The following is a 12,121-nucleotide window of genomic DNA, read 5'->3' as shown; positions in this document are numbered from 1 at the left end:
CTGTGAGCACAAAACAGCTGATGCAGAGGGCGTTTTTGTGCTGCGGAGGCTGAGCGCAGAAATCGCTGAACTGCATTGGTCTCGTATAGAAAATAGCTGCTGCCAGCGCAGAAAACACAGCTAGTGGACACAGGCCCTAATGTTTTTCACCAAACAACAAAAATACTGTATTATTCTGGCTAATTTATAGTGATATGCTTTGTACTCACTTACACTTGATACCAGTGTGTGCTGATAAGGAGTGTAGTTAAAATAGAGCATTATAACTTTAGATTACAATACAATTTAATAAGTGTTTAGCACAAAGTGTTCTCAATGTTTTAAAATTCAAAGTACATTATTAAAAAAATAAATAAAGTATGTATGTGAACCTTAATATGCAAAGTAACCAATGAGCTCTCAAATAAATGTAGTGGAAGCATTAACTAAAAACACTAAAGTAAAGAAAAAGTGTCTCAAAATAACTCGGTAAAGTAGTTTGGTAAATTAATTTCCCTCTGCTAATACAAATACATTTAGTCTAAAACAAATCAAGCAATCAAAAAAAACAACTTTTATAACTTTTCAGGGTAATTTTTTGACAAATGTTGCCCCATCTGTGTCTAAACAGCTCTGCCAGAATGGTCATTTATAAATCTTGCTGCATGCTGTATTTATCTGTTCTTGTGTTTGCACCCAGTCTGATCCAGTGAGAGCTGAAGTTTTGGCAATGGGAGTTTGGAAATAACCCGGTCACTTACGTTCTCCTTATTTCCCCTTTTAATTAACCCGTCCACGTGGTCTGGGGTCACAACCAAAACCAGAACGCCCTCCTACAAATCCCCACAACCTGTCCTCTGTCTCTCTCTCACAGCGAGTCAAGGAAAACAACATACCAGCCGCTAATTTGTTTCCCCATGAAAAATGAATGGGAGCCTATTAGTGGGAAGATTCCGGCTCGAATCAATTTCTTACATGTGTTGGTCACAACTCGGACCTGAACTTAAAACTCCACCGTGTCTGGAGGAGCTTGTAAATCACTTACAGACAATCAGACGGAAAGGAGTGTGTTCCTGGGGTCATCAGACACATTCCCAGGTCTGGTTTCATCGGGAAAGAAGTCAAGGTTGACACATTGGTCGGAGAATCACAAGATTTTTTATTCGTTTAAATGTCTCACATGTTGCTTCTTCATATTTTTGATAGATACAAGGGCTGCTTTTTTAACTATTCCCTTTAAACCATCTAAATATTGATAAACTCTGGTTTAAACCTCTTCATAATAATGTAAACAGGCTGTTACCGAGTTACAGGTCACACTGCACATGACACATAATACACTGAAATATAACAAGAACTAAGTCAAGGTACCAAACGTACGAGTTCTAGCTTCTTTATTTTGGGGGTTTGTAACTTTTCGGCACTGCTGATTGGACACAACAAACTATTTACAGACAATAACTCGGTCTTTGGAAATTCTAAGCGGTATTCAATCATTCCTGCATTTTAATAGATCAAATGATTTATTGATAATCCAGAAAATAATCAACAAACAAGGCTAGTTAAAGATGAATTTATTTGATACTCTTGTAACAGCCTTTATACAACAGTTAGTTCAGACCACCAAGTAATCTGATTGGACAAGAGGCATTCCATGAGTGCTGATATACAGAACAACATCACTGGGACTTTTCACTCTGTGTATCACTCCGCCTCAGCCACGTGTTCTGAATACTGGTAATTAACATTACAGCAGACTGTGTATGTCTACATTGATCAAGCTGGTACCTCTGAATCACACAGCAGACTCTTATTTTAACTGGTTGATGATAAATTAAAACAAACAGATAAATATACATGATAAAAAAAACAGCTGATCTGTGGTAACCTGCAGACACAGAGTGCAGGAGAATGTTTGGGTTGCCTACGACCGAATCACAGCCGTGATGATATTCACTCCCTCTCGTGATATTTCTTAAATATACTGGGATTCAAAGACTTATAGTGATATTTTAAGTTGTTACAGTATTTCGTGCTGATGTTCAGAATTTTAAGACAATTTTCATGTCCAGAAATTTAAAGCACACTATCTGTATGTTTTTTCAGAGTAAACAGGTGCTAAATCTCTTCACTAAACCCAAACAATGAAAGTTTAAAGCACCACACTTTCTGAAGAAGACACTGAATTTGAACATTTATATAAAGTACAACAAATTAATGAGAAAGAACTTTAAAATAAAATACAATTGAAAGCCTGTTCATCATATCAGAGGTGTCTAAAACAATCTATACTTATATCTATTCTAACATTTCAAAAGATTACGACTTTGTAAATACTGTTATTGTAAAAGTTGAACAACCTCACTACAATGTAACATTAGTCGTACACAACTTTCATGTTTGTGCATCCACAGTCCGCGTTCTCTGCAAAAATTATCTTTTTGTTATTTGTTCAGCCTGTCCTTGGTACACTGCGGTTTAAAAGCACCACATGGAGACACTTGATTTTCACTGGAGGGGGTCTTTAAAAACCCAGGAAGAAGAAGATTTGTAACTTTGAAAGAATTGACTGACCTATATTTGATTCAGATAAGCTTTCAAATACTTCTACAAAATGAAGCCTGTGTTACGAAGAGATCTTTACATGACCAGACTGAACAGGTGGAACACAAGAAAAACCTGTTTCAGTGTTCATATGGGCGTCTGACTGCTGCTGTGTGACCGCCTTGTAAAAAAATGTGAACCAAGCCTTTAAGTTTCGATTCTTCCTGTGACCATGCCCGACATCACAACTGCGTAAGATCTACCTAGTCTCAAAGGTAGCCCCACTTTACACCTTGTCTTTCTTTACATTAAGCACATGTTTGTGTTGCATTAACAACTCTCCAAGTGCTGCTGGCTCTATCTATCAGTCCAGTCGGTCCATCTGATAGCTTTGCAGCAGCAGAGGTTGTTTGTTCTGAGGGTTTGTGCTGAGTCAGCGTGGTCGACGGAGCCAAAGCCCAGCTTCAGTCCACCGCAGCCGAGTGATGTCTGCCTGCAGAGAAACATTAAACCCAGCCTGACTCACCGCAGAGCTGTGCCGGGCCGCAGGCATTTATACATCTATGCCACACCTTCAGATCCTCTGTGACTAATGTGCACTGTCCGAGATAGATGGATATATGGATAGATACATAGAGCGGGGTTGCACAGTCAGATAAGCTCTCCTCGCGTGTGTTATCGGTAGCATTAGCAGTGGTTTAGTGCAGAAGCGCACGTGTTGCTCCTCCTCATGTGTGACCACTCCCTGAATTCCAGCCCCAGAGCCCCTTTTCACAACAACATCTACCGTAACTCCGCTTCTGTTTCACTCTCTGGAGTGAGACCAGATTCAGTAAAAGAAGGATTAAGTGCAGAAAAAATTACACAAGAAATGTATGATCAAAAGTCATGTCAGGTTCGTGATACAAGCCCAACAAGGGACGGCAGGTTAGCGTCATGACCTCCACGCTTTGTATCTGTTTTATTTCTTCTTCTACGCAGCAATGAGTGAATCCAGAAAAGAGACAAGATTTAAGCTCCAGAATGCCACATTTAAGTTAATTTTGTCCCTGGCAGCCATGTGGGAAGTTCTGTTGTTTTGTAGTTGAACTGGCAGAGATAAGAGGTCGCTTAATGAGACATGTTAGTCGTGTACTCGAGTCCGAGTTAGAGGAAATGCAATTGTATTGATTATCCTCATTAGCTACTGTTTACTCTCAAGATAAGGATTTTTTAATGCAACTCAAATGCTTGAGTTCAAACTACCAAACAGTACATTATGCAGTCCTTCATACTGCTTACTTGTCCATACATGAATAATTTAGTTACTTTATATATTCAAGCAAATCTGGTCAATAATGCCAGCTTTCCTGTAATGCAGCAGTTTTCCATTGTGGTGTTTCACGTAAGTAAAGGATCTGAATACCTTTTCCACCACAGTATTGAGCGGTATTTGTGCAGTAAAAATGAGGTTGAAACGTGAGAATCAGCTCCTCACTCAATACTTTCCGTGACTGAGATAGTTTTCAGAGCTCCAGGAACTTATTTTATTGCAGAGTACAGACGCCGGCTCCGTGCAGGGATCAGGTTTATGAGGAAGCTGCAGAAACGCCAGACTACAGCATCGACTAACACCACCGAATATATCTTTTTTTGAATTTGCAATGTCATGCTTGCCATCAGTACACATCTGCTGTTCAGGCAAAGCACCACCAGAGGGCAGTCTTGGCTGCAATTTGACTCTGTGGCCATGTGTGGAAAAACAAATAAAGGGAGATTTGGCCCTGAGCGAGGCTTCTCAGGCTGTGTACTGCCTCTAACAAGCTCTACCTTAAGACTGTTGTTGGTTAAAGACGTTGACACAGATAGGAAAATGGTTGGGGGATAAGTTCTCATTTATGCTTTCTCTTTACTTTTTTATTTAATTGAAAGAAGCTAAGGGAAACTGAGACATCAATTCAGCAGTGTGTGTAACACATTTTATCGTCATCTTTGAAGACCAGCTCCGGTCATGTTTTAAGACATTTAAAATGCTCTGCTTGAAATAATAAATTGTGTCTGATATGTTTTATTACCTTGTAAAAATCCTCCCAAGGCATCTCCTCCTCCCTCATTAAAAATTCCTGAATCTGCATTGTCCCCGCCCCCTATGTACGGCGTTTCTCCTTTTGTAAAATGACAGCCGAAAACAAAACACGTCTCTGCAATCGTTTAGTGGCAACTTGTTGAAACTTAGCTAGCTTGAAATGTAGTAATTAGTAGTAGTAGCCTTAACGTCAGTAGTCAGTAGTGAGTTTGCAAACATTACGATGACGGTTACAGCTGGCTCGCGCATCGCTAAAGTGGTCGTCATAGGTTACACATAATGATATGCATAACGTCACCCCGTCCATTAACAGGATTGGCTCCTTAGGTTTGTGACGTCTCAAACCTGCCAATCTGAAAAGGTGTTGTTCAGCCTGTCCTTGCACTGCAGTTTAAAGGCAGACAGGCCCAGCCATGGAGATGTTGTCCCTGATATGTCTTGTAGCACATGAAGAACACCACATGGAGATGTTTACAAGGTTAAACACTTGATGTTCACTGGAGGGGGTCTTTATAAACCCACAAAGAAGAGGACTTTAACACCAGTCACCATAATGTGGAAACAGATGTGGATGAAGTTGTATTGAAAGATACAGCCTGAGAGGCGTGACTCAGGGCAAAACAATCAGAGCTCCTCCATAAACCACATGCAGTCAGTCATGTATTGACTAATACCTCATTGTTTATGCATGGTGTGCAGTAAGGCACGTTTCTGAGAGGCCGCTTGAAATCAATGTAATCATTTCTTTCGTGACCAGTTCTTGCAGCCTGGGTGAAATGTTTGTGTCTTTGACCTAAAAACAACAGATATGTGTGTGTGTGTGTGTGTGTGTGTGTGTGTGTGTGTGTGTGTGTGGTGTTGCATAATGCGGCCTGCTTTTCAGTTTTTTTAAAGGAATAAAGACTCACACGCAGAATTTAGGGTATTTTTACTGTATTATTGAATAAAATCTATAAAATATTTCATCTTATTACCTAGTAAACCCATCCTTCAGTTACATTTATATCATGATCAGCATCAATAACACACAGCTTGTGCTTTACAGACCCCACTGACACGCTGTACTTTCATACAATTATAAATAACACTGCCGCTTTCTGCACGTCGTTTTCAGTCCTGACAGAAAGATTGTATAAATGACAAAAGAAAAACAGAAAAGTGGATTTATTTCAGTGGCTGAAATCCAACAGATTCACACTGTTTTTCCTTGCAGAGCTTTTGAGGGGAAAAACAAGTTGTTGTTGTTGGAGAAGCAGTGTGCTCCTCGTACATCAATCTTGCTCCTCGTACTTCTCATGTGATTGGTCGGCCGTGTGAGTCCGGGCAAAACAAGCTCTAAACCCCTCCTACTGAACAAAGTGACGCAAGCTGCTTCCTCCCACCCCTCCTCCTCCTCCGTGTCCTCCTCCTCTTATTTTTCCCTCCTGGCCCTCGCTGCCACCTCCTCCCTCAGCTAGTTCACTGTCAGCCTGTCACGATACATTAAGCTCATATGCTACTAGTGTTCGCCGAGCGCTGTAAAAAAAGGCCAAGAAGAGAGAAGAAGAGATGACGGTTCTGGGTTTTAATGCTTTACATAACACCTCCCCATAGTTCTTAGGTTTTTTTTATCAATGAAGCCGGAGCTCAGAAAAGCACAAAAACCTCGACATAAATTAAAAATAGGTTCAGTAGTAAGGCACTTGTCGACAAGAGAGAAGCGGACGGATTATTTTGGTCTGACAGGAAAGCGTTGGATTCCATTGGGTTGGATTTTCAGCCAAAATAGAACAAAGAAATAAAATTAGACAGTTTCTATAACAGACAATTCATAGTGTGAAACATGAGTGTTGAGCTAAACCATCAACAGACAGACATCAGGAGGTAGAACAGGAGTAAACCACAGATAGTGAAGCTTCATTTTAACCCTTCACTCGCTGTATCTCTTCTACTGGACAGGTGATTGAAGTTTTAGGTAGAAACACATATAAAACCTTTAAAAACTCCCAACATTGCAATAAAAGTTCAACACAATGGCCATAAAAATACATAGGCTTCTGTTGTCATTTACAATTCTGAGACATGGCAAAAGGTCGTCCTGATTGGTGACTTGAGGCGATCAGCTCCTCAGTCAGAACCGGACTGGGATTCTTTACATACTATTTAAAATACATGTTTTATGCTGCATTCATAACCATAAATACAAGCTGCCAAGAGGGGAAAGAGGGAAGAGAATATTTCTTCTACTGGCTCTAAAAGTTTGTCCCATTTGATGTCACAAATGGTGGAAGAAGCAGGAGAGATGGCAGACGATACACTGAAAGTCCAAGGTCGTAAAGAAACCAAATTATAAGTTACACTCACGCCCAAACAAAAGACTGTACATATGAGAGAACAAATAATATCTGCTGCAGTTTGTGGTTGATTTTTTCATTCATAAATAAGAATAATAGAGAATAAAGGCTTCCAACAAGTTAAACATCATCAATTTTTCCCGCTTTTGTGATACAATGTGAGCGTCTACAGGGATTGGAAGCTAACTTCTTTGGCTGATTAATCCCAAAATTCAGCGGCCACATTCTTCTTTTCACGTGAGAAATAAATATAAAGAAAGTCCACCCTCTGACTTAGACCACAGCCATAAAGATTATTGCCTGATGGCTCATTTAAATATCCTACATGGGGCGATAATACACATTCAGTCCCAATACTGAAAGGACACCCAGGCCTTTGCCCTCCTGGCTGGCGGGCTGAATCACACCCTCTTAAGTAATTGAAGAGATTTCAATTAATAATCAGCCCAGGTCTGATCTAACAGCCCGAGTGACGCCGGGCAGCTCAGGTTTCTTCTTCCTGAGCGGGTGGTTCACTCAGACCGGTGCTGATGCTTTATAAAGCAGGAGAGAAAAGTGGCATAAATACTGTGAGATTGGACATTTAAGGTTCCATCAGCATTTACAGATCGACCAAATTAAGGAGGAATCCACCTTAGACACTCTTGACGTCCTGTTCGTTACAAAACTTCCTTTACAAGTGTTGCAATATACTTTGGTGAGCTGACTTTGTCTAGACTTGTCTCGTCTACTTTTACTACAGATTATTCACCCTCTACTCAAAACACAACCTGACCTTAAACTGCAGAGCTATCTGATCCGTTTCCTGCTACTGAGGCTGCAGAAATTGGTCTCTCTGTCCATTCAAGAATGCTTTTATCGTTGTTGAATGTCAACAATACTATACTAAATATAATAGCTTAAACTTTCCTCCATTTACTTCCACTGAGAAATATCTGCACGTCCCCTCGCCTGTTTGGCCAGTTATCCAACCTTAGTTATAACAATCAAAAACACTATTAAGTGTTTAAAAGTGTGTTTTTCCTTAATGCTAATCTCATTCACATTTTAACTGGTTTCTTCTTCTGCTATAATAAATATTTTGTGTCTAATTTGAGGCATAAGTTTGTGTACACAACTTAAGATGAGGAATGTTTCCTTATGAATGAGTTGCATAGGAATTGGTTCTTCTAGCTAAAACCTGCTGAAGCTTAAAACAACCGATACTTCAGATGGAGCCTTAAAAATCCAAGGTCACTTAAGAGTTCATCGACCCTCAGATCAGTCCTTGTTCCCCGTCTCCTCTGTCCTCTGCAGCTGTGATCAGACTCCGGGTGTAACTTTAAATGTTCAGGAGTTTGTCTCAGCGATCAAGACTTTACCAGAATCTCCATGATATGGTCCAGCTCGTTCAGGTCCATCAGACATGACTGGAGACTCCCAGCCGAGGCGTGGCTGGGAGAGCGCATTTTCACGTCCTCGTCCGCCCAAAGCGAAACGCTGACGGGCCACAGGGAGCCCGCCGCCCAGGCAGAAGGCAGATCTGAAGTCTCGTACATCGATGTGTCAATGTCCTCAAAGATGTCGTCCAGGGCGAGGTCGCTGAGGTAGCCCATGGCGTTTACTGCATCGCTAAAAGCACTGATCGCCGCAGCAGGAAGTGATTTCTGCTGGTCAGGCAAGGTGTTTGCCTCCTGAGAGGGGAATTCTGGCGACAGTGGTGGAGAAAGGTTGTCCCCATCTCCCTCTGCACACCCCGGACACGTTACCGGTATGTCCTCCCTGAGAATGCAGGAATCAGAGTGGACGCCATTGAGGAGAACCTCTGGCGTGCAGGTTCCCACCCCGTCGCTCTGCATGTCCTCCTGGATCTGCCTGAGTGTGTTGATTAGGAGCACAGAGCGACGCAGGCTGAGCTCCACCCCGGCCTGGTAGTGCTGCAGCTTCTCCAGAGAGAGGCCGAGCACCCGCTGACGCTGCTGCAGGTGGCTCATGTCGGACTTGGATGGACCCGTGAAGAACCCATCCTTGTCCTTCTGGTCTTCCTCCCCATTCTTCTCCTTCTCTGCAGCAGCCGGGAGGGTCTCAACCTCCAGCTCCTCCAAGCAGCTCCACTTCCGCTTCACACCACGACCCAACATCGCCCTAGATTAATAGATTGATAAATCCCCAGTTAGACCTGATGTACAATGCATTTGGCCAGACACATTTAAACGACTGGTATATAAATGTTTCTGTGGAATGGCTGCTAAAATTAGTTTCTTTAATATTGCAAAACCCTACAGGGGATATTTTGTGGTTTTCTGCAATGTTACAATTTAACAATTTAAAGTAAACTCAAATATTTTACTGCATATAACAGAAAAATCTACTCAAATGTTACAACATGATTCGAGGGATATGGTTTATTTTCTCTATAAGTATTTATATATTCTCTCTGTGTACCTGTGTGTATGAATCAAGTGTATCTGCATAAACTGTTAATGTAACTACATGTTAACAGACTGTGTATGTGTGCAAATATTTCTAATAATGATGGGTGGTGTTTGAATGTTTACACTGTGATATTAACATTGACCCTTGGCTGACTAGCCTTGAGGTAAAAAAAAAAAAAGAGCCAAATAAATCAACAAAAGCTAAGAAAACCCAATAATTTTTTTCGGCTTTGCTAAAAGAAATACAACTTAATGAAACATTGTTGCAGATACAATTTTTATGTATCGATTAACCGAGTTTTAGTCACTGCTCTTAGAAACAAAAGGGTCTATAAATGAAAAGTAAATCATTAATAGAAACTTTATGAACGCTCATTCTATAGCTTATAAGAAAACAAGCATTGAAAACAGGTCCACATCGGGCTTTACTGCCTGCCCTGCACTAAACCTTACATCCAATTTATGTAACGGCAACAACCTAGCAAACACGGCTAATTCCTCATTCACTTTCAATTGATCAGTTCCACAAAATTAGCTTACTTAACAAAAAAAATAGACTCGCAAACTCAAGCTGCTCCAGCTGTGCAAGTTAAAATGGTGTACATTTGAGTTTCTTTTTCATTGAAGACATTTTAAAAGTGAACATTACAACTGTTATGAGTCACTGAAAGACACCCCTGCAGGCTGAGAGACTTTACTCATCCATACAGACACGGGTTAGTTAGCTTTAGATCGTTGTTTCTCAAATGTTAACAAAACGGAGTACACGTGAAGCCCCATTTAATGAGAGTTTGACCCCCAAGAGGACATTTAAGGCTGCTTGGTCTGTTACAATAGATGAGTGAAGGGTAAAATATATGAGTTAGGCATTTATTCCAACAATGTGATCTTTTTTCGATAGTAAAATAAAAAAAACTCCACTCCATCTTACTTATTTTGACCAGGACCCCCAAGAACACCCCCTATCCCATTAACGGTCCCTGGACTTGAGTGGGGGGACACTAGCCCCGTGTAAACCAAGTTAAAAGAAATAACTTGAGGAAATTTCAATCGAATGAATAAAAAGAGGTTAAAAACAACCTTACGTGCCCTTCGAAAGTGTCATGAGGTGTTTGAATCCGTCGTGTCCACGGCTCGTTTCGTTTCGACGCCGCGTTCCTCCGCTATCGAGCCCCAGGAATATGAGGAATGTTCCGTCCATCCACAGCAGCAGGGAGCTGGGGGAGGTGGCGGAGCCGCGGAAGAGAGCGGGTGAGGTGGGGGTTGGGGGGTTGCATGAGCTCCGGAGCTCACGGGCGGATCTGATTGGTTCTTTCAGCCGCTGATCATGCGTACTCTTACGCCTCTCACGGGGCAGCGAATGTGCGGACGTTTGTTCCGACTGCGAGCTGCCGCTGCGTTCAGGAGCTTCTTGAAAAAATTAGGGAGAACAACGGAGCACACGTGAGCGGGGAAAGCGTGATCAGTAAATATAAATGCTGTCAACGGATGAACTTCTATCTCATACTCCTACGTAGTAAAGGCTCATTGTCCAATGTGTGCATGTGCTTACCGTGTATTTTGTATGTCTGTTATCACAAATACACGTTTTACTGTATTTTTTTTCCTCAAGTAAAAGAAAAAGATTAAGCTGTAGATGTTCATGTTCATGTTCTCACATAAAACGGGTATGACGGAGATATAAAAGGCCTAGAAAAAAACCATTTAGTGTTAGACGGAATCCTATGAATGAACAATGAATTAATCTTAACTCTTACAGTCACTCTTTCCTTTTGAATAACAAAGTAACAGGTATTTCTCACTAGACGGGCATTTAAAAGGTTGGCAAAACAGAATGTTAGTTTGATAACAACGGGAGGCCCAGGTAGAATATATAGCAATAATGTTCAATCGAATCGCACTTATTTATTAAGCTATTATGCAACACATACGTAAAATATCAAAGTTAAAAACGTCTACAAGGAAATATAGGAAATTGCACTGAGCACCTGAACGCAGCATTTTAAAGGGACAGATGACTCAGAGGGGAAGGGGAGAATGTGACCGGAAAGACGTGGAAGGCAAACACCATATAAGGAAACTGTTCATTCACGTTTTTTTGTCTCTTCCTCCTGAAGCTGTCACGGCTTCACTTCTACTTCTTCTTTCCTCGTGTTCTTCTTCTGAACAGAAAGTAGACGATCGACGTTGAAAAAAAAAAACAATCTTCGGTGATATTTGTGCCACTTATTGTGCACAAAGATCCAATTTAAAAAACAAAATGCTGGTATGCCTGTGAGCTCTTTAAATTTAAATTTAGTGATACAGAATGTATAGAAAAACTACAAGTGCTAGTAAGTAAACTGTAACCTTTATGCACGCAGGGGTTAGTCTTTTTTTGTAAAGTAACAAGCTTATTTGGTTGTAATTTGGTTTGATTATAGTTATAGTGTTAAATTTAAATAGCTCTATGGACAATTCTGGGATAATTCCAAACATGGGATTCCCAAAATGTGTTATTTAAAGCTACCGTGAGGAACTTTCGGTTTGTGGCTGACCTATTTTGGGTGACCTCCATGGACATGGCAGTACCAAAAGTCTGTTTTGGCAGCATGCTGTTAATTACCTCGACTTACACCGACCCGATGGCAGCGCTGGCAGGCATTTAAAATGACTATATAGAAATATTAAATTTTGTTGCTAATGGTCTCATTTGCTTATGTAGGTCTTATAGACAAAAAAAGTTTTCTACACTTTAGATCTTAAGTTCATTGGAAGAACCTGAAGGCACCACAAGACCTGTGGCC

The 12,121-nt window shown here is 40.9% G+C and overlaps 1 protein-coding gene across 2 annotated transcripts; it reads right to left on the bottom strand.

The window, feature by feature from the left end:
* Positions 1-5,546: 5,546 nt before the first annotated feature.
* Positions 5,547-10,536, bottom strand: LOC138591270 (SERTA domain-containing protein 3). 2 transcript variants are annotated; one of them, XM_069661807.1, is made up of 2 exons: positions 10,421-10,536; positions 5,547-9,045 (listed from the first exon to the last, which is right to left on the bottom strand). In XM_069661807.1, the coding sequence occupies exons 1-2, from the start codon at positions 10,534-10,536 to the stop codon at positions 8,271-8,273; spliced, it is 891 nt and encodes a 296-aa protein (XP_069517908.1). In that variant the 3' UTR covers positions 5,547-8,270. The 2 variants fall into 2 exon arrangements, with proteins under 2 accessions (XP_069517908.1, XP_069517909.1); XM_069661808.1 differs by having other exon boundaries at positions 10,416-10,486.
* Positions 10,537-12,121: the final 1,585 nt, after the last annotated feature.

Source organism: Semicossyphus pulcher, unplaced genomic scaffold (assembly GCF_022749685.1).
Source record: "Semicossyphus pulcher isolate SPU_LCO1_2020_fin unplaced genomic scaffold, fSemPul1.0.p SCAF_14, whole genome shotgun sequence".
NCBI classification, from domain to species: domain Eukaryota; kingdom Metazoa; phylum Chordata; class Actinopteri; order Labriformes; family Labridae; genus Semicossyphus; species Semicossyphus pulcher.
This window is presented reverse-complemented; position numbering and strand designations above follow the sequence as displayed.